The sequence below is a fragment of the Pseudophryne corroboree genome, chromosome 1, assembly GCF_028390025.1.
Source record: "Pseudophryne corroboree isolate aPseCor3 chromosome 1, aPseCor3.hap2, whole genome shotgun sequence".
NCBI lineage: Eukaryota > Metazoa > Chordata > Amphibia > Anura > Myobatrachidae > Pseudophryne > Pseudophryne corroboree.
The window spans coordinates 394480092-394503947 of record NC_086444.1 but is presented as its reverse complement, the minus strand read 5'-3'; the positions used below and the strand labels follow the sequence as shown (position 1 = coordinate 394503947).

General features: G+C 46.8%; 1 protein-coding gene across 2 annotated transcripts in view; it reads right to left on the bottom strand.

The window, feature by feature from the left end:
* LOC134887037 (clustered mitochondria protein homolog) overlaps positions 1-23856 on the bottom strand; it is a 143032-nt gene that overhangs the window by 92045 nt on the left and 27131 nt on the right. For both annotated transcript variants that reach the window (XM_063913185.1, XM_063913186.1), the window contains exons 4-7: positions 19445-19588; positions 19008-19162; positions 14459-14613; positions 7309-7434 (exon numbers count right to left, since the gene is read on the bottom strand). In XM_063913185.1, the coding sequence (XP_063769255.1) occupies positions 7309-7434; positions 14459-14613; positions 19008-19162; positions 19445-19588 (580 nt within the window). The remainder of the gene's footprint in view (positions 1-7308; positions 7435-14458; positions 14614-19007; positions 19163-19444; positions 19589-23856) is intronic.

Genomic DNA, 23856 nt, shown 5'->3' with positions numbered 1-23856 from the left:
TAGCACCCTTGGGAGCAATGGAATCAGAGGAAACCGGTAGACTAGCCGGTATGGCCAAGGCGACGCCAGTGCGTCCACTGCCCTCGCCTGAGGGTCTGTGAGCAATACCAGGGAAGTTTCTTGTTGAGCGGAGAAGCCACCATGTCTATTTGTGGGCAACCCCACCAGTCGATGATCTGCTAGAACACCAGATGGTTGAGCCCCCATTTCCCTGGGTGGAGATCGCGATGACTCAGGAAGTCCGCCTCCCAGTTGTCCACACCCGGAATGAAGATTGCTGAGATAGCTCTTGCATTTTTTTTTTACGCCCAGAGGAGTATTTTTGACACCTCTCGCATGCAGGCTCTGCTTTTTCTCCATCCTTGTCGATTGATATACGCCACAGCCGTGGCATTGTCAGACTGTAGCTGGATCACGTGATCTGTGAACAGAGGAGAGGCCTGAAGCAGAGCATTGTAGATCGCCCAGAGTTCCAAAATGTTGATTGGTAGGAGGGCTTCATGGGCTGACCATCTCCTCGTAGACTCGCATCCATCATAAGGAGGGTCTAATCCTGAATCCCGAAACTTCGGCCTTCCAGGAGATTGAAGGACTGTAGCCACCACAGGAGGGAAATCCTGACCTGAGGTGACAGCAGAATCATCCGGTGCATCTGCAGATGCAATCCGGTCCACTCGGTCAGGAGGTCCAACTAAAACGTTCTGGCATGGAACCTCCCATACTGTATCACCTCGTATGAGGCAACCATCTTTCCCAACAATCTTATGCAATGATGGACGGACACTCGAGAAGGTCGGCGCACCATGCGGACCATCTCCTGAAGTGTTTTCGCCTTGTCCTCTGGTAGAAACACCTTCTGTGCCACAGTATCCAGCAACATCCCCAGGAACAGGAGCCTCTGAGTTGGCTCCAGGTGGGACTTCTGCAAGTTGAGGATCCACCCATGTTCTGACAGAATATGGAGGGTGCGGTCGATATCGAGCAAGAAAAGCTCCCTGGATTGTGCCTTTATCAGAAGACCGTCCAGATAAGGGACCACATTGACCCCCCTGGACCCGGAGTTGGAACATCATCTCCGCCATCAAATTTGTGAATACCCTCAGGGATGTGGAAGGGCAGTGCCTGGAATTGGAAGTGATTGTCCAGTAGGGCAAACCGTAGGTACGCCTGATGAGGTAGCCAAATCGGAATATGGAGATAGGCGTCCTTGATATCCAAGGAGACAATAAATTCCTGTTCTACCAGGCCCGCAATCACTGCTCGCAGGGATTCCATCTTGAACTTGAACACCTTCAAGTAAGGATTCAATGATTTAAGATTCAAAATGGGTCTAAACGAACTGTCCGGTTTCGGCACCACAAACAGGTTTGAGTAAAACCCTTTGTCACATTGTTCCAGTACCACTACCGCAATGACGTGGGACTGAACCAACTTTCGGATTGCCTGTTGCAAAGGAACTTGCATATCCTCCAAAGCTGGTAAGCTTGATTTGAAAGGTCGTTGAGGGGGGAGTACTGAAGAACTCCAGCCTGTAGCCCTAAGAAACGAGACCTCTGACCCAGGCATCCTTGCAGGAAGACTTCCAGACACTGCTGAAGTGACGCAGTCGAGCTCCCACCTCGAGATCCCCTTGGGGTGGGTGGGCACCGTCATGCTGAGGCCTTGGTGGAAGCAGAACCGGTGGACTGTTCCTGAGAACTGGTGCTTGCAGGTTTTCAGGACATACCTCTGGTGCCTCTAGCCGCATCGGAGGCACCTCTGGCCTTAGATCGAAATATGGGAGACCGAAAAGGACTGGACAGACGGCCCCGGATAGGAGCGTCTCACCGGCGGGGCCCCAGAGGGGAGAAACGTGGATTTCACAGCCATAACTTTGGAAATCCAGGTATCCAATTCGACCCAAAAAGCCATTCCCCAGAAAACGGGGAGGGATTCCACACTACGTTTGGATTCTGCATCCGCAATCCACTGACGCAACCACAAGGACCTGTGTGCCGAAACTGCCATGGCAGAAGTCCGAGCATTAATGTTACCCATCTTCTTGAGCGAATCACAGAGGACACAGGTAGTGTCCTAAATGTGCATCAGGAGGGTTACCATCGAAACTAAGGGCATATCCCCCGAGAGGCCCCCCTGAATTTGAGTGGCCCAAGAATGAATTGCATGGGTCATCCAGCAACCCGCAATGACCGGTCTTTGTGATATACCGGCTGCTGTGTATATCAATTTTAGGGTAGTCTCTATCTTCCTATCCCCAGGATCCTTCATGGTAAAGGAGCCTGGGGCGGACAGCACAACCTTTTTAGACAGGCGAGAGACTGAGACATCCACCCCATGGGGTCCTCCCAAAATTTTCTACCTTCAGGAGCAAATTGGAAAGTGCACAAAAACTTTTGGACACTTGGAATCTTTTGTCTGGATTTTTCCAGGCCTGTTTGAATAAGTGATCTAACTCTGTAGAATCGGGGAAAGTAACATTAGGCTTGTTTTGTACAAAGAAAAATGACTGCTGTGACGCAGCGTCCTCTAGAGGGAGCTTTAACATATCCCTTGCCAAAATGAGGGGTTCAATACCCTGAGCAGCATCGGGATCCCCACTAACGGGATGCATGTCATCCCCATCATCCTGTATATCATCACCTGTATCAGATAGTATAGCAGGTAAACCAGGCTTCTGAGGACCTGCATGAGAGAGAGGGGGGGGGGGGGGGCCTTTGCATCTGCCCTAGCAGCTGAATCTGCAACAGTTTGTTGTAGTAGCTGAGTTTTCTGCACATTAGCAGTGAGCTAGACATATCAGACATCATAGTCTTAAGAGACCCTATCCAGTGGGGCTCTGGACCCTCTCCCCCAGCCCCTTCACTGATTTGTGAAGATTGACTGCACTGTTCATAGTAAACAGAGTCATTAGATAAGGGAGAGAATCTAGTGTGACCTACACTGCACAGCTTGTGTTTACCCATGTTTCACAGTAAGCACAACAACATAAACATACACACAGTTACAATGCAAGCCTGCCCTACTGTATGCGAGAGAGAGAGAGAGAGAGAGAGAGAGAGAGGATACCAGCACACCCTGAGCTGCGCAGCCCCAGTGAGGCTGTCAGCTCCCTATAATACAGTAAACACTAACAATTATTGTCCTAAATAGGATCAGGATAGTGTACACAAGCGGCTCTCCCCCTTTGCTACACCCTGTACCAGATATCCAACATGTCTGAGGATCAGGAAGCGCTGTGTGTGCGGTCTGTGCCAGTGTTCGCAAATACGCGCTATAGCGCGTCTTTTACCCGATATTGAGGATCAGGGACTCACACTTTCAGAATGGGTGGGTCCCAGGGGACGCGCTTCACTGGGATTGGCTACCGGCTTAATGATTGAAGTCTCCCTTGCCCGGCTGCAGAGGAGACTATAAAAGTGGAGGAGGAGCCAGCCGGGCAAGGGAGACATCAATCATAGCCAATCCCAGTGAAGCGTGTCCAGTGGAGATTACACAGCCCCCCCCCCGAACCGAGGAACAGCGCCAATGTTCATATCACCCTCGGCCTCCACTGGTGCTGTGTCCCAGTCTCTAGATGCTAAAGGCGCCGCCGACAGACAGGGAGTGATTGGGGACGGGGTCAGGGTGTGCTACACACTGATCAGTAATGCGTGGCCCACTCTATGTGCAGTGTGATGTGATCCCTGCCGCCTCTTGTTCATGTTCTGGCGGGTGTCAGCGGTGCTGGTCAGGCGTGGAGTGTGTGAGGTGTCCAGCGTTTTAGCAGGGTGCAACGCCCTGGCTATTTTTTACATTCCGATATGCGCCCTGCCCGCTGTGCGAGTGCCGGATGTTTAGTCCTACTTATTATTGCTGGAGCGGTCCTGCTGCCCCCACAAGCCGGCACTGCAGCCTGTACTCACGGGGGTCAGATGGGGGGGCTGAGCTCCATGCACAGACTCCGGAGACCCAGGACCATGTGACTCCCGCCTCTGTACTTAGTGTCATCCTGCGCAAGCAGACAGGCTCCGGGGACCCTAAGCAGCAGCATGAGTGATAGAGATGGTTGAGGAGGAGGTGGGCTGTTGCTGTTCCTAATTTGCCTCGAGAGCAGTTGCATGACATGACCTGTGTGACCCACTACCAGCTCCAGAGCCCACCATCTCTTCCAAAGGAACTTCCCTGCCCTGCATGGGCCAGGTATGAACAAAAATGACTCCCATAGGAAGCCCTCCATTAGAGACAAAAAGGAGTAAAAACAGTACTATACATAACCACATCCCTATAAACAATGGCCAGCAGCACCACTGCATAATGTCCAGAGCAGGTAGGGGTGCATGTTACTTCTGCTATTTTCCAATTTGTCATGACAACTATCGCTATAAAATATACAGTAATGCAAGACAAGTTCATAAAGTCACTTATGGTGGGTACACACTGCCGATATATAGGCCATTCTCTTGAACGGCCGATATATTGCGGGTCCGTCGGCCAGTGTGTACGGGCGATACGTCTGTGAACTCCATCGTTCACAGACATATCGTATCATCCTCGCAGCACAGCCGACGGCCAATATATCTACCGATATATTGGCGCATCGCTGTTTGTGTACGGCCGGTCGGCCGACCGCCTGTACACATGCTGCGGCAGCCGGCGGTGATTGACAGCTGAACTGGGCGGGCGTATGTACACGCCCGCCCAGTTCATGACGTCAGTCCCCGACGGATCGTGCAGTGTGTATGCTCAACACACTGCCTAATCCGTCCATAGATATATCTGCCGATAAATTGACCACAGATATATCTACCAGTGTGTACCCACCTTTACCCTGGCTCCAAGTTTTATTTGCAACTGTACACATGAGAGCATGTAAGGTAGTGAAGGCTTGAGAACTGGTAAAACTGTTCGGAGTTAGGAGAAGCATATAGGGTGGTATGGTGGGGAATGTGGATTTAGAGGGGCATAGGGGGTGGTCAAATGCACGGCACAGCCCCAGAGTGATGGTAAAGGGGGCATGTCATTGGGCCACACTCCTTTTTGGATGAGCACACCTAAGGCTTGCATAGGTAAAACGTGCCCTGCAAAATGGAAAACTGCCCTTTTTGATTGCGGTAGCTGCTGGGGCCAATATTGGGTATGCAAAGAATTCCCAATATTGACACATCGGACAGCATTGCATCCCCATAGAAACCTATGGGGGATGCGGCTGCATGCGGCAATGGAGGGATTACAGCAGGTACCTGCTTTGATCCCTCCTTCATACATTCCAGAGATACATAGTATTTGTGGCTAACCCTTGAAAACTGGTGTTTTTCGGGGACATAGATGCAAATACTGCTTGATAAATGACCAATTTATGGGAGATGACCTGGGACATTGTACTTGAGTGATTCTGCTGCCCATCTTCCTGGAACTTAGGGTTGCTGTCCCCAACCATGCCCCGTCCCCGCTCAGCCACGTCCCCTTTTCAGCAAGGGTGCCCTCTCAGCACCATGCCCTATCCCCAATCTAGAGTGAACGCTACTTGCCCTAGTACTGCTCTTATCTACCCTTTACTCCTTATTACTCCTAGTACTGCCTGCCCCTAACCCCCTCTTTACCCCATCCTTGTCCCCTAGTACTACATCAGCTGCTATCTACCCTTAGCCCCTCACTACCCCCAACACTGCCTGCCTCTAGCCCCTTCCTTGCCCCTGAGCACTATTCCAACTGCTGGCTGCACTTACCCCCCCCCCCCCCCTTCCCTAGCCCCAGTACTGCCCCAGCTTTTGTCTGCACTTAGCCACTCCCTACCCCAGCACTGTTTGCCCTTACTCTCTCTACCCCCAGCTGTACTCCAAATTTTCTCTACCTCCCAGCTCTAACCAACTTCTCCCTGCTTCTCCCCCATACTATGTGATGGGACTCAGAAACAGTGGAGTAGGACCCCAATTTTGTAAAGTAATGGGTCCCTGGGACCCACAATTTTGTTCGCTCAACGCGATCACTGCTGTGCTGCAGTAAGCAGAGGACGGCGCCAAAACGCCTCAGGTCCCGCACTGAGGTAGCTCCGCCCCCTCCAATGGTGCCGGAGTTACATACATATATTATACTGAAAAAAAAAGTCTCCTTTAAAGCTTAAAACATCACACAAGTGCTAGTCAAGCCCTTTTGTGCCAGTTCTACACTGGGGATCTTAGTGCCCCGCTGAACAACAACCCCTAAGGACGGAGGTCCTGCAGCGGGGAAGCGGCTCTGCACCTCGTAAGGCCGGTGACCGTCCCCCTCCCAACTCCCACGGTGCAGGTATGCTGTTGCCCAGACAGCATACTGAAAATAATAAAAGTATAAAAGAAATTAAAGAAAACTCTCTGGAGCTCAGAGATATGCATCCTCTCCTGAGGGCACTTTTTTTCTAAACTGCCTGTGGGAGGGGACATAGAGGGGAGGAGCCAGCACACCCAGCTGAAGAAATTTAAAGTGCAATGGCTCCTTTGGACCCCGTCTATACCCCATTGTACTAGATTCCCCAATATCCCTTATGGTTGCTAGAGAAAAAAAGTTAACCCCAGCGTGAATGTGTGTGCATGTATATGAGGTAGGTAATATAGATTGTTAGCTCCACTGGGGCAGGGACCGATATGAATGGCCAAATATTTTCTGTATAAAGCACTGCGGAATGTGTGTGATTTATAAATTACTGGCTATAAATAAATAAAAAGTTAATTAATTCCCACTGTGTTTTTCTCTCTCATAATATAAACATACAAAAGCAAAGAAAATCCTTTAAACCAGAAAAAGCAGTTATATCAAATACACTGAATATCAATCCATAATATCCAATAAATGGCACGAGTTACAACAGCAGGCACAATATTATAATATACACATGATATATAGATAGATAGATAGATAGATAGATAGATACACACGACAGAGATATATAGATAGATATCCATCTATCTATCTACTTACTTTCTCTTTATTGCATGTTATCACTTTGCTTTGAGTATTTCCCAGCCTGAGTTTAGCCCATTGCACAGCAGGCTTTTAGTCAAGAACAGAAGTGGATGTGAGCCAGACCTATCGCTTATATAGGTACACCAGTCATTACTTTTACCATCTGTCCGAAAACTGAAATGAACTGATGCAATGTGAGAAAGTGAGATGAGCAGAGATAATCTGAGGAACATGATTGTATGTAATTGATGAGTGGATGAATTATGTAAGTACTTGTGCTGTAATCTGCTCATCTCTCATGTATGGTACTGCACAAATTCAATCAGATGTACTATTATACACCATGTTCTTGTAGCGGGAAAGTATGTACGCGAGAGCTGTACATTTTACCTCTTCTTTTGTAAAGTTGAAAAGTTCTTCTTGAAAGCCGGGCTGACCTGGTTCAGAAGTTCAACAATACTGTGGCACAAGTGGCTTGGCGAAGCTGGTTTGGGATTAAACACTTCTGCTGTTGACCTGAAGAGTACAAACAAGGTAATCATTTACAATATCCAAAGCTGTTAGATATAAATGTTTGCAACAGTTATAGATTTTGAATTATACAAAACAAACCCATGCAAGCTGCCCCATTTATTTTTTGCCCAATTTAAGATGTCCCACTAATTTAGACCAAATTAGGCTGGATAGAGATTGTATGAAATATGTCTTTTACAACAATTAAGTCCAGGTCCACTCAGTCAGACTGTAAATGGATGATATCATACCAGATAAAGGTCTCTCATAAACTAGGTCATATTAGCAGGTTTGGAAAGACTACACTTGAACATTTTCTCCAAGTTGTATGTAATAAGGTGTTGCATGTGTGGTTGAAATATATAAAGAAACATTACACAACATTATATTACTTTACTGCGTTTATTCAATCTTGTATCTGAGTCGTGGTAATGAGAAGAGGAAAATGAAGAGCCTAGAACTGGTTAGTATCTACAGCTCAGCAGTAAAAATAAAATACAGCATAGTAACTGATGCAGAAAGAAAAAAGTCTGACATTCTTTAGGAGTTTGTGGATCACTTGTGGACCAAGGGGCTGATAAAATAAGCAGGGGGATGTAATGGAGTTCGAGATCGCCGGAATGGCGGCAGGCCGACCAATCTCGGACGTTTTTTCAAAGGGCCAAGCATTGTTTTGCCTTGTGTTTTCACCTCTAAAAAAAAGCAAGAGATCGTCCAGCATCCCGCAGCTCGGACTCCACTACATCCCACCGAGGAAATGTAGAAATCTTTGGACATTTCCTTATATACTAATTAAGACTAATAATAAGAATTTACTCACCGGTAATTCTATTTCTCGTAGTCCGTAGTGGATGCTGGGTACTCCGTAAGGACCATGGGGTATAGACGGGCTCCGCAGGAGACTGGGCACTCTTAAAAGAAAGATTAGGTACTATATCTGGTGTGCACTGGCTCCTCCCTCTATGCCCCTCCTCCAGACCTCAGTTAGGGAAACTGTGCCCGGAAGAGCTGACATTACTAGGAAAGGATTTGGAATCCAGGGTAAGACTCATACCAGCCACACCAATCACACTGTACAACTCATGATAACTATACCCAGTTAACAGTATGAACAATAACTGAGCCTCTCTCAACAGATGGCTCATACAATAACCCTTTAGTTAAGCAATAACTATATACATGTATTGCAGAGAGTCCGCACTTGGGACGGGCTCCCAGCATCCACTACGGACTACGAGAAATAGAATTACCGGTGAGTAAATTCTTATTTTCTCTGACGTCCTAGTGGATGCTGGGTACTCCGTAAGGACCATGGGGATTATACCAAAGCTCCCAAACGGGCGGGAGAGTGCGGATGACTCTGCAGCACCGAATGAGCAAACTCAAGGTCCTCCTCAGCCAGGGTATCAAACTTGTAGAATTTTGCAAAAGTGTTTGAACCCGACCAAGTAGCAGCTCGGCAAAGTTGTAAAGCCGAGACCCCTCGGGCAGCCGCCCAAGAAGAGCCCACCTTCCTCGTGGAATGGGCTTTTACTGATTTAGGATGCGGCAGTCCAGCCGCAGAATGTGCAAGCTGAATGGTGCTACAGATCCAGCGAGCAATAGTCTGCTTTGAAGCAGGAGCACCCAGCTTGTTGGGTGCATGCAGGATAAATAGCGAGTCAGTTTTTCTGACTCTAGCCGTCCTGGAAACATAAAGTTTCAGGGCCCGGACTACGTCCAGCAACTTGGAATCCTCCAAGTCCCTAGTAGCCGCAGGCACCACAATAGGTTGGTTCAAATGAAACGATGATACCACCTTAGGGAGAAATTGGGGACGAGTCCTCCATTCTGCCCTTTCCATATGGAAGATCAGATATGGGCTTTTACATGACAAAGCCGCCAATTCTGACACACGCCTAGTCCAAGCTAAGGCCAAAAGCATGACCACTTTCCACGTGAGATATTTTAGCTCCACGGTCTTAAGTGGCTCAAACCAGTGGGATTTTAGGAATCCAACACACGTTAAAATCCCAAGGTGCCACTGGAGGCACAAAAGGGGCTGAATATGCAGCACCCCTGTAACAACGTCCGAACTTCAGGCAGTGAAGCCAGTTCTTTGAGAGAAAAAAGGGATAGGGCCGAAATCTTGGCCTTTATGGATCCTAATTTTAGGCCCATAGTCACTCCTGACTGTAGGAAGTGCAGGAATCGACCCCCCTGGAATTCCTCTGTAGGGCCTTCTCGGCCACACACCAAGCAACCTATTTTCGCCATATACAGTGAAAAAGTCTTGCTGTCACGTCTTTCCTAGCCTTTATCAGCGTAGGAATAACTGCATCCGGAATGCCCTTTTCCGCTAGGATCCGGCGTTCAACCGCCATGCCGTCCAACGCAGCCGCAACATGTCCTGACTTGAGAGGCAGAGGCCATGGGTCCTCTGAGAGCATTTCTTGCAGTTCCAGGTACCGAGTCCTTCTTGGCCAATCCGGAGCAAAGAATATTGTTCACACTCCTCCGTTTATTACAATTCTCAGCCCTTGGGTCTGAGAGGAAGAGGAGGGAATATAGACCGACTGGAACACCCACGGTGTTACTAGTGCGACCACAGCTATCGCCTGAGAGTCCCTTGACCCAGCGTAAAACCTTTTTTATCTTTTTATTGAGGTGGGACGCCATGTAGTCCACCTGAGGCAGTTTCCATCAATTTGCAAAACTGCGTGAAGACTTCCTGATGAAGTCACCACTTTCCCGGGTGGAGGTCGTGTCCACTCCCGGAATGAACACTGCTGACAGTGCGCTTACTTGATTCTCCGCCCAGCGAAGAATTCTGGTGGCTTCTACCCTCGCCACCCTGCTCCTTGTGCCGCCCTGGCGGTTTACATGAGCCCCTGCGGTCTGACTGGATCAGAACCGGTTGGTCGCGAAGCAGGAACTCCGCTTGACTTAGGGCGTTGTATATGGCCCTTAGTTCCAGGATATTGATGTGAAGGCAAGTCTGTTGGCTTGACCACAAACCTTGGAATTTTCTTCCCTGTGTAACTGCCCCCCACCCTCGGAGGCTTGCATCCGTGGTCACCAGGACCCAGTCCTGAATGCCGAATCTGCGGCCCTCGAGAAGGTGAGCACTCCGCAGCCACCACAGGAGAGACACCCTGGCCCTGGGGGATAGGGTGATTAACCGATGCATCTGAAGATGTGATCCGGACCACTTGTCCAGTAAGTTCCATTGTCCTTGCATGGAACCAGCCGAAGGGGATGGCCTCGTATGATGCCATCATCCTTCCCAGGACTCGAGTGCAGTGATGCACTGACACCTGTTTTGGTTTTCAATGGATTCCTGACCAGTGTCATGAGCTCCTGAGCTCTCTCTATCGGGAGATAAACCCTCTTCTGGTCTGTGTCTAGGATCATGCCTAGGCGAGGCAGATGAGCTGTAGGAACCAACTGCGACTTTGGAATATATAGAATCCAGTCGTGTTGCCGTTTCACTTCCAGAGAAGGTGATACACTGTCCAGCAACTGCTCTCTTGATCTCGCTTTTATGAGGAGATCATCCAAGTATGTGATAATAGTGACACCTCGCTTCCGCAGGAGCACCATCATATCCGCCATTACCTTGGTGAAATTGGTAATGACAATCCCGTACCGCAATTCTGAGGTACGCCTGATGAGGTGGATAAATGGGGACACGAAGGTATGCATCCCTTATGTCCCGATTCATTTCAGGCATGCAATGACCGCTCTTAGCGATTCCATCTTGAACCTGAACCTTTTCAGGTATATGTTCAGGGATTTTAATTCAATATGGGTCTAACCGAACCGTCTGGTTTCGGGATTATAACATGGTCGAATAATAACACCCTCTTGTTGAAGGAGGGGACCCTTGACCACCACCTGTTGAAGATACAATTTACGAATTGCAGTTAACACTGGCTCCCTCTCTTGGGGGGAAGCCCGTCGGGTCCTCGGTGAGGGGGTATCTTCTCACAGTCCAGCCTGTATCCCTGCGATACAATTTCTATTGCCCAGGGATCTAACAGGGAGTGAACCCACTTGTGGCTGAACTTACGAAGGCGTGTCCCCACCGTGCCTAGCTCCGCCTGTGGAGCCCCAGCGACATGTGGTGGATTTTTGTTCCTGGGGACTAGCTGTGTTGTACAGCTTCTTTCCTCTGCCCCTGGCTCTGACAAGAAAGGACGCACCTCAGACTTTCTTGTTTCTTTATTCGAAAAGCTGCATTTAATAATGTTGTGCTTTCCTAGGCTGTGTAGGAATATAAGGCAAAATATCAGAATTACCAGCTATAACTGTGGAGACCAGGCCCGAGAACCTTTCTCCACACAATCCTCAGCCTTCCATATGCCTCTTAAGTCGGCATCATCTGTCCAATGTATATTCTACAGGACACGTCAAGCAGAAATCGACATAGCTTTTGTCTCTAGGACCCAGTATACTCATGTCCCTTTGGGCATGCTTTATAATTATATATCTATCACTTAAGACAGCATCTTAAAATATTTATATGCATACTAGGGTCTCAATCTCTGCTGATAAGGTACCTGTCCACGCTGCCACAGCGCTATAAACCCATGCCGACACAATCGCCGGTCTGGGTAGTATACTAGAATGTGCACGCTATCTGCAGGATCCCTGAGAATAGCTAGTGCAAACAGGACACCCAAGGGGAAGATTCTCAACACATCCTGGCCCTAGTGGGGAAAGGATACAGCCTGAGAATTCTCTTGTGGGAAGCTGCCGTCTCTTGTCTGGAGATTCCCGCTCTTTTTCCTCATGAGAGGAGGGAAATTTACCTCAGCATTCTTCCCCTTAACATGTGTACTCTCGTGTCAGGGACAGATGAGTCATCAGTGATATGCAAATCATCTTTTATTCCAATAATCATATATTGAATATCTTTTAGCCCTCTTGGCTGTAACTTTGCATTATCGTAGTCGACAGTGAAGTTAAACTCCGTGTCGATACTTTGTTATTTTGGATAGTGAACATAGAGAGACTCTGAAGGACTCTGTGACATAGGGACAGACCAGGGTAGATTTCCTTTCTGTTCCCTAACCTTTTGTGCAATAATTTTACCTCAGCACTTACACATATCCAAACAGGTGTCGGCGTTGTTGACGGAGACACCCTCCCACACACTTATCCGCTCTATCACCTCCTTAGAGGAGCCTTTTACCTCAGACATGTCGACACACGCGTACCGACACACCACACACACAGGGGATGCTCTATTTGAAGACAGTTCCCCCACCAGACCCTTTGGAGAGACAGAGAGAGAGTATGCCAGCACACACCACAGCGCTATATAATACAGGGATGTACACTATACTGAGTGATTTTTCCCCTATAGCAGCTTATATACACAGTTTTGCGCCTAAATTTATGTGCCCCCCCTCTCTTTTTTACCCTTTGTGTACCAGGATACTGCAGGGGAGAGTCTGGGGAGCTTCCTTCCAGCTGAGCTGTGAAGAGAAAATGGCGCCGGTGTGCTGAGGAAGAAGGCCCGGCCCCCTCAGCGGCGGGCTTCTGTCCTTTTATGTACTTTAATGGCGGGGGTTAATGCACATATACAGTTTATCAGACTGTATTATGTGCTTTTCGCCAAGTAAGGTAATGTAATTGCTGCCCAGGGCGCCCCCCCCCAGCGCCCTGCACCCATCAGTGACCGGAGTGTGTGGTGTGCTAAGGGAGCAATGGCGCACAGCTGCAGTGCTGTGCGCTACCTTAATGAAGACCGGAGTCTTCAGCCGCCGATTTTCAACTTCTCTTCGTTCTTCTGGCTCTGCAAGGGGGACGGCGGCGCGGCTCCGGGACCGGACGACCGAGGACTGGGCCTGTGTTCGATCCCTCTGGAGCTAATGGTGTCCAGTAGCCTTAGAAGCCCAAGCTAGCTGCAAGCAGGTAGGTTGGCTTCTCTCCCCTCAGTCCCACGTAGCAGTGAGTCTGTTGCCAGCAGATCTCACTGAAAATAAAAAACCTAACAAATACTTTCTTTTCTAGGAAGCTCAGGAGAGCCCCTAGGGTGCATCCAGCTCTGGCCGGGCACAGATACTAACTGAGGTCTGGAGGAGGGGCATAGAGGGAGGAGCCAGTGCACACCAGATATAGTACCTAATCTTTCTTTTAAGAGTGCCCAGTCTCTTGCGGAGCCCGTCTATACCCCATGGTCCTTACGGAGTACCCAGCATCCACTAGGACGTCAGAGAAATATACTTTATTACATGTTAGAATACATATTACCGACACGGCGCTTACAAATATTTTATGTGGTGCTGTGTAGGTGGCACTTTCTATTAATATCATAGCAACATAGTGTAAGTGGAGTATTCAACTGCAGTGTTGTATCTATAACAAGTTCAAAGTTTGTGGATCACATGGGTGCATCGATGGCCCTGTGCTGTACACCCTGCACCTACAAATTATATGCCAAGGTGTTCATGAGGCAGGAGCCACCTATACCTGCATTCAGCGGTGCCACCTTTCTAGTAATTCCTTCAGAAAAAGGGTGCCAGCGCTATACATTATGCATATGCGCCAACTTTGTGAGATAATACCACTGTAAAGATGGTGCTACAGTGAATGGGGCCCACTGCTTGAGGGTGCTGCACACGGCTTCCCTCTCCCTTAAAAATCTACATTTGTGAATACATGGGGGGCCTTTGAGATTGATAAAAAAGGAAAGAGATAAAGTACCAGCCAATCAGCTCCTAACTGCCATGTTGCAGCCTGTTTGATAAGATGGGATTTCCAAGTGATCCCTCCTGGCACCCTCATACCACAGCAATGTATTACTCCTATAATAGTAGTACATTTGGTTCCCATGTAATATTTGAGAGGTGGTGGTGTTTGGGAATGGGATAACTTACCAAAATGTGAGTGTACAATGTTCCTTGTGTATGAGCCTTAGCCTGCAATTAGCCAATTCTGTTTTAGCCATCAACTTCCCATTTCCGACTGTCTAATCTTCTGTATTCCAGGAGGAAGCCACACAAATTGCTAACAATTGATAACTTCTCCTGCTACTTACTGGTTAATGTAGAATCCTCTGTTAGAAGAGGTGATATTAATGTGATGGTCCTCCATAGTCACCACAGTTAAGTACATAAGATCTCCATGCATTTTGCGATTGCCTGGAGGAGGATTCCAGCCGCTCATAATCAAGGATTTGAGACACTGAGGAGGCTGTATTAAAAGAAATGAATGAATAATTATAGCAAGCAAACACAATATACAGTATAACTGTGATAACTGGTTTTTAACCATAGAAAACTTGCACTGAAAGCCCAGAAGATGAAACGGACTCATTAATCTCCAAAAAGAAACCGTATTTTAATTTCAACCTCATTCCTTCAGCCTCTAAGCAGAAAATGTTAATAAAGTACTCACCATGGGGGGGAATTAAAGATGTCTGTGCTAACTAATGCCTCAGGGCTAATCGTGGTGTTCCCGCTTGCGGTAACAGCACCACACTCACACTAATTTAAGTTTATGAGAGTAAGCCCCGGGACTTAGTTGCAGTAAACCGCATCTGCCGACTAATGGGTATATGCAATTGCGGTCGAATTCCAACCGTTTTTGGATTCGACACAATTCGACAGTTGAAACCCTCCCGCCGGGACCCGAATTCGACATATTCAATAAATAACGGATTCCACAGTCCCGCTGTCGAAATACGGACCAATTGACGATTAGTGGACGGCCTGGATTCGACTTCATAGACTGCACAAAAGTGTTCAAAAAATCCTGAAAAAAAAAAAATGCGTGGGGTCCCCCCTCCTAAGCATAACCAGCTTCGGGCTCTTTGAGCCGGTCCTGGTTGTAAAAATACCACAAGAGTGACCCCACATAACCTCGCGGTCTACCGCTGACCGCAAAGTTCCCAGCATTGGATATAATGGAGCGCCTATGCGCTACATTGTATCTCGAGTGCGCCGCCTGAGTGACAGCTCAGGCGCGCACAGCCAATCAGGAGAGTGCCATGACGTTGCGCTCCCTGATTGGCTGAAGGGACCCTCTTTGACAGCAGTCACGGGGGGTACCGCCAGTCGGGGAAAGGGGTCCCATGTGCGTGGATCGTGTTTTGCTTTTTTTTATTTTGCCAAGTACGTGGATTACAAACAAAGAAGAGGACAGATCTACCCCGGATTGTTGTGAGTATAATTTTATTTACAGGTACCCCGTGGATTCTACGTGGAGAAGGGGACCGACTCTTCGTGTCAACATAGGAAAGTATGTATGTATGTTGGTTTGCATGTATGGAATAAAGTTATACTGTCACGGTGTGTGTGTGTATTGTTTCTATTTGGGTAATTTTTTTGGTTGTTAAAATACGGGGGAACCAGTCATTTCCCCCCCCCCCCCGTATTTTTACAACCAGGACCGGCTCAAAGAGCCCGAGGCTGGTTATGCTTAGGAGGGGGGACCCCACGCATTTTTATTCAGGATTTTTAACCATTTCACACCTCTTCCGAATGAAAAACATGCACTGATCTCTCCATATTATTGTAGATAGTTAAAAAAAAAAAAATGTATTAAAAAAAACGATTAAATAATACTTGTGGCTCCAAAATAGACAAACCAAGTAGATAATCCCTTCAAATATAAATAGATATGCTATTAGCAATAAAAAAAGCACCAAAAAATACATGTTTTTAAAAAATGTATTAGATCACGACAGAAAAATGAGGCGGAATGAAATTGACGAAATGAATGTCGAAAAGCACTGTTGTCGCATCGACATTCTTCAATTGAATATACTTTTGTTGAAAAGCCGCATTTTAACATTGCAGACATGTCGAATTGAAAAAATGTCGAATTGCCAAAAGTCGAAAATGAAACGGCTGGTTTTTTGTTGAAAAGTACTGTATTGCATTGTCGAATCAAATTAGACAGGTTTTTATGTCGAAAATGACCCGTTTTTCGACATTTTCGGCAATTCGACCGCAATTGCATATACCCTTAAGTGGGTTTACATAGAGCGGTCAATTAAATAGCTTCAGGCACTCATTACCGCAGCTTAACAAACTTGTGCGGAATTGAATCCTCACATGACTCTTGTAACCCTATTACATGAAGGTCTTCTGGACTTTTCCAGAATGGCTCCTCCTCCTCCTCTGTTCCAAATCTTCTGCATCTGTAAAGTGCTCCCCCTAGCTCCCAACATACATTCATCATTTTCAAATGCAACCCTTTGCACCAGCGCCCCTGTGTCACGCTTCTGCTTTTTTCTTAACATTGTCAGCTATTGACAGTAGGGTTCCCCTATGTTTTTCTTTCAATTTGTACAAGTACATGTCATATATAGACTTCTCACAAATGGATGATGTAAATAATAATAATAATAATAATAATAATAATAATAATAATAATAATGTGGCTATGCTCGAAGTAATCTTGATTCTATAACCATTTAAAAAAAAAAAAATATTGAATCAATTAATGCAAAATATTTGAAGTGTACTAGTCACCTATACTGTATGAAGCATATGGGGCCATTCTGTGCCAATACTGAGGAGAATACAACCTCTTAATTCAGTTAGTGTGCAGGATACAACAAGCATTGCGCATCCTGCCACTCATCTCAAGCATAATGTCGTTTACCAATACTGTATGCTTGAATAATAATCACAAAGGACAGCTTTCGCAGTAAATGCTGTCCTTTGCAATAGAAGGACTTCTGGGTTTAGGACCCGGGAGTCCTTCTGAGAATGCATATAGTGACGTACATGCCACAGGAGATATTGGGAGGGATCTTACTGAATCTCTCTCAGGGAACATTGTGATAAGAAGTCCATAGGCTTCTACTGCGTAACACCATCTACAGATCTACAGATGGTGTTACCTACTTGATACAAGCTCTGAAATGTATCGCATTCTGCAGCATGGTGCATATGCGAAATGCGACCAAACCTCCAAAAACTGCATTTTAGGAGATTTGACCACAAAATGACCCTTGGTTCATCCTGCCTAGTGTCTCGTGTCTCAGTGATGTCACTCGTTCCTCATGAATTCATAGGCTGAAAATCTGTAAAACACAAAACAGGTCTGCCTCCCCTACAGGCTACTAGTGCATAGAGCTCAAAAAGGGGCCACTAAGGCATTTTACTGCAACGGAGACAAAAAAAAAGTAAGTTGGAATCTGCAATGGCGCCCTCAGTTATGCAGCCTCTACGTTTTTCACATTAACTAAAGAAACTGTTAATAAATAAATAAATGACTTTACTGCAAATGACTTGTAACGGTTTCCAAACAGAATAATTGTGCAAAGAGAATTAATAACTTAGATACATTTGCTCTTTCCTGCCATGAAAAACATTAGCTAGCCAAAGATGACATGGAAAGTATGGAGGAACAAGTTTGTGAAACAGAAAGACCTTGGCATTTTTATAGCACATAAATCTGTTAATGTAAATTTATGGCTCCTCTTCATGTCATGTACAATGTTATTGTAGGTAAAATGTCAAGTTGTAATTGTTGGGCATGGTTATTGCAGGTAAAAGGTTATCATTGTATACACAGAATACTATGTTTATGAAAAGAATCCTCTTTCTCCTATTGGAGACTTGTCACACTCTCTGGGTTGGTGGAGTATATTGAATAAGGATGTTTGGGGCAGCAATGGCCTGTGCTGTAAGCGGGGACCAGAATCCTCCTACTGTAGACATTATTTTTATATACAAATTAAAGTGAAGCATTCCTGCCGTTTACTGTAAAACATCCACAGTATGGCATCTGTTGCACCTCTTCCTACATGGGGGAGGTTTCCCACATTATGTTCCAATTTAAAATGTAGTCCAAGATAATATACTCTGAGGGGGTTGTAATGCACACTACATACAATGGCAAACCCTGAGGATGAACTATGGGCTTGAGTGAAATGCATGCTAATGCATTCGCAGCTGTGATCCTGTACACAGTGGATGTGTGAAACTATTCTAATGCTGCCTCCACCTTGAAATGTACAGAGACGTCCACTAGCGACTCTGCAGATTCCAGCAACTGCGTGCAAACACGCAGCAGTAGTCGCAGATCCTTCCATACTCATCCATCCAAGTTACCCTATAGTCACTGGAACTGAGACGCTGGCGCCATGTTCTCTGCGTACCTCATCGTAGTTGTACACAGAGGCATGCCTGCATTTTTGCCACCAATCCCTGTTACCTCCCCCAAACAGTCCTTGACTGTCAATCACTTTACGAATAAATCCTTACTGTAAGCAGTATTGCTAAGGCACTTGGCGTGTTCAGTGTGACCGCGATGCATGCGCAGTTGGGCAATATTCACTCAACTGTGTAAATATCATCATTAAGTACTATCTGAATCAGGCCCTAAGGCTTGATAGCAGCCCAGGGCCAATGATTCTTTTCACAAAAGCAGCATTGTGCTCTGTGACTTTATGTGTTCACTTGAATGGCAAGTCTATGCAGTCATCTGGTTTTCCAAAAGGTAATGGGTAATAAAGGGGGTCACTGATGAAAAACATGTATAATCTGATATAACTCACTGGGTTGGGTATCAGAGACAATTGACATTACAATAGCTGGTAACAGATACTAGAATACTGAGACTAGTGTTACCTTGTTGTCAAGGCCGATAGGCTGGAGAGGTTGTAAAGGGCGCTCTGTACTCCCAGGAAGAATATATTCTGGAGGAGAACAATCTATTGCATCCAGCCCCTGTTCTATAGATGATCGTTTCTTCTTCTTGCCATTGTTTTCGTAAGAGGAAGGTTCTAGAATGGGGGACAAATTACCACGATTTCAATTTACACAGAGTTTGATGGCTTAAGAAACATAGGCTCAACAAACTAATTAGATCTATCTATATATTCTCAGGTTTGGGATTAAATCCTAAAACTGGAGCTAGGAAAGAGTTTCCAATGGCTGCAGGTCTGATGTCCCTCCACTTTCAGCAAGAGAGACATTTGCAAAATATGTGTATAGAATTACATTACTAATAATATTGGCTACAAGGGCACTTCCAGACTCAAAGCAATAGTTGTGTCAGTTTGTACCTCCAATATCACCCTCAAAAATGTTGCTGAGGAAGGAAAGTGAGCTGCAGTCTACCCCATTGTAGGCATCTGTGAGGTCCAGGCTCTTCAGCAAGTCCCGGAAGTGGCGGATGTGAATCCGAGCCTCTCTAATGGTATATGGTTCTGAAAGCAAAAACACAAAATAGCTGAAAGTTAACAGAAAGAATTCAGGAACATTATGTTCACTCACCAAACCTCTGTAATGAAAACACCAGGACCAGGCCTACTAACCCTCTGGCACAGAACATCAGTACTGCCTTACAGGCCTACCCCTCAAGGTGAGGAGGGAGCACTGGGGGTGGGGGGTGGTAGGGGAGAGAGCACCAAGGTCCGGCCCAACAGGGTAGTTTTCATCGGATTTTGGTGTGCTCTCAACATTCTCATACCCCCATTACTGCTCCTATGAGACCAGGATAATCGCCCTCTTTTTGTTGTTTACCTGCAAAAGTAATCTCACCATGTGCTTTCTTTAAAAAAAAAACAAAAAACTTTTACTGCATACTTCCACCCCACCGTGTGGCATTCCTGTGACGTGTGCCTCCACTGATTGCACACCCTGCTAGCAGCATTTAACACAGTGCACCCCAAATGGGGGCCTCTGCGGGCAGGATGTGCCTCACGTGGATTGTTCATACAGGTTATATCATACGACTACACTAGTGCCCGTTCTCCCATGTATGGCTTACCTCCTAGAGTAACCTCCGTAGTGCGCCCAACATGGCTGCCTCATCTGGTAAGCTTGTGGATGGGATGAAAATACATGGACCTGATAGTTTTGTTGGTACCCTACTCTGAACATTAGGACGCTGCAATCACCCTCATTTTGTGTAATCTCTTCTAGGGGTGGACTATTCCACCCAGGGTAATCATACGCAGTGCGCCCAAGATGGCTGCCGCACCTGGTACCCTGTGAGGGTGGAATACACAGCCCATGGAACCAACTACCTAAAATGCCTACACCAATCCTGCATTATGATTACTCTATGCATTCTAGGTTTTCATTTTTATGAATGTGTGGCCTGTGTATTGCTGTATTAATCTTCTGTATTATGTTTATTGTTTTGATGTCTGTAAAGCGCCTTGAGTCCTGTTTGGAGAAAGAGCGCTATATAAATAAAATTATTATTATTATTAGAAAGAAATTGAAACCAACAAACTTTATCTTAATAATCTGATGGTCTGATTAGTGATCTAATTCTAATGCTCTGTGCTTTAATGCAAAAGCAATAAGGAGTCACACTAGAAGCCCCAATTCATACTACTATGAAACAATACATGGTTGTATGGCTATGGATCGAAATGGATTAGGTCGACAGTCAATAGTTCGACCACTATTGGTCGACATTGACAAGGTCACGAGCATCAAAGGAGCCTTGTCGATATAGTCTTTCCTGTCTTGGTACATATACAGCTTGGTGTGCTGGGGGGACACCGGGGGTTAATCCCCAATGTATTTCTAGCTTAGACTAACCCCTCCCTTTCATGCACCTGAATTGTATTTCTAATTGATATGAGCAACTTACATTTTGTTCTATTGACATAGTCAACTCAGAAAAAGGTTGACACATTAAAACGGTAGACATGGAACAGGCGGACACATAAAAAGGTCGACATGACATTTTTAAACTTTTTTGCGGAACATGACAAGAAACCCCAAATTAGTGCACCTCATCCCCTTGCAATCATAGTCCATGTGGATGGTAAAGTATGAAATAGTTAAAAAGAATATTTAAAAATAAAATAAAATAGGATTTTGGTACTTACCGGTAAATCCTTTTCTCCTAGTCCGTAGAGGATGCTGGGGACTCCAAAAGGACCATGGGGTATAGACGGGATCCGCAGGAGCTTGGGCACACTGAAAAGACTTAAGACTGGGTGTGAACTGGCTCCTCCCTCTATGCCCCTCCTCCAGACCTCAGTTATAGGAACTGTGCCCAGGAGAGACGGACATTTCGAGGAAAGGATTTTTGTGTAAACTAAGGGCTACAGACATAACAGCCCACACCACAACCATACCGTACAACCGGAGTAACAAGAAACCAGATAACAGTATGAAAAAAACTACAGCAACAAGGTGAAAACAGAAATACACAACCCGTGTATAAACTAAGCGAACCCACAAGAGAACACTGCAAGAAAATAGTCCGCATTTGGACGGGCGCCCAGCATCCTCTACGGACTAGGAGAAAAGGATTTACCGGTAAGTACCAAAATCCTATTTTCTCTTACGTCCTAGAGGATGCTGGGGACTCCAAAAGGACCATGGGGTTTATACCAAAGCTCCAGACCGGGCGGGAGAGTGCGGACAACTCTGCAGCACCGACTGAGCAAACGCAAGGTCCTCATCAGCCAGGGTATCAAACTTATAGAACTTGGCAAAAGTGTTTGAACCCGACCAAGTAGCCGCTCGGCAGAGCTGTAAAGCGAGACGCCCCGGGCAGCCGCCCAAGACGAACCCACCTTCCTGGTAGAATGGGCTTTCACCGACTTCGGCACCAGTAATCCGGCCGAAGAATGAGCCTGCTGAATCGTACTACAAATCCAGCGTGCAATAGTCTGTTTTGAAGCAGGATGACCAATCTTGTTGGAAGCGTACAGGACAAACAGCGCCTCAGTTTTCCTGGCAACCGTTGTACGGGCGACGTAGATCTTCAAAGCCCTCACTACATCCAGAGACCTTGCAACTGCCCCAGCATCCCTGGCCACCGGTACCACAATAGGTTGATTAATATGAAACGAGGAGACCACCTTCGGTAAAAATTGTTGACGAGTCCTCAATTCTGCCCTATCCGAATGAAAGACCAAGTACGGGCTTTTATGAGATAAGGCCGCCAACTCAGACACCCGCCTGGCAGAAGCCAGTGCCAACATTATGACTACCTTCCAGGTGAGAAACTTCAACTCAACCTTACGCAAAGGCTCAAACCAGGAAGACATGAGAAACTGTAAGACCACGTCCAGATTCCATGGGGCCACAGGAGGCACAAACGGAGGATTGATATGCAAAACTCCTTTAACAAACGTCTGAACCTCTGGGAGGGCAGCCAATTCTCTTTGAAAGAAAATAGACTATGCCGAAATCTGCACCTTGATGGAGCCCAACTTCAGGCCTGCATCCACCCCAGCCTGCAAAAAATGGAGAAAACGCCCCAAATTAAATTCTTCCGCAGGAGCACTCTTAAACTCACACCAGGAAACATACTTCTTCCAAATACGGTGATAATGCTTCGCCGTAACCTCCTTCCTAGCCTTGAGGAGAGTAGGTATGACCTCTCCTGGAATACCTTTACGAGCTAAGATCTGGCGCTCAACTTCCATGCTGTCAAACGCAGCCGCGGTAAGTCGGGAAACACGCATGGACCCTGCAACAACAGGTCCTCTCTTAGAGGAAGCGGCCAAGGATCTTCCACTAGTAATTCCTGAAGATCCGGATACCAGGCCCTTCTTGGCCAATCTGGAACTACGAGAATCGCCTGAACCTTTGCTCGCCGAATGACCCCTAGTACCTTTGGAATGAGAGGAAGTGGAGGGAACACACACACCGACTTGAACACCCACGGAGACACCAGGGCATCGACCTCACTGGCTTGGGGGTTGCTTGACCTGGAACAATACCTCGGAAGCTTCTTGTTGAGATGAGACGCCATCATGTCTATCAGAGGGAGTCCCCAACGCTTTGTCACTTCTGCAAACACTTCTTGATGAAGAGCCCACTCTCCCAGATGGAGATCGTGTCTGCTGAGGAAGTCTGCTTCCCAGTTGTCTACTCCCGCTCAGGTGCTGTTCCGCCCAGCGAAGGATTCTTGTGGACTCCGCCATTGACGCTCTGCTCCTTGTGCCGCCTTGACGGTTGATATGTGCCACCGCTGTGATGTTGTCTGACTGTACCAGGACAGGTCGACCCTGAAGAAGGCTTCTTGCCTGTAGTAGGCCGTTGTAGTTGGCTTTTAACTCGAGAACATTTATGTGGAGACCCGCTTCCTGGAACGACCATCTCCCCTGGAAGTTCCTGCCTTAGGTGACTGCACCCCAGCCCCGGAGACTCGCATCTGTCATCAGAAGTACCCAATCCAGGATACCGAACTGGCGTCCCTCTAGGAGGTGAGACCCTTGTAGTCACCACAGGAGGGAAATTCTGGCCCTGGGAGATAGACTTATCTTCCGATGCATGTGCAGGTGAGACCCGGACCATTTGCTCAGCAAGTCCCACTGAAACACCCGGGCATGAAACCTGCCGAACGGAATGGCTTCATACGCCGCCACCATCTTCCCCAGAACGTGCGTACATTGATGGATGGACACAGTCTTCGGCCTCAGAAGTTCCCTGACCAACAACTGCAGTTCTAGAGCCTTTTCTTGTGGAAGAAAAACTCTCTGTAACTCCGTGTCCA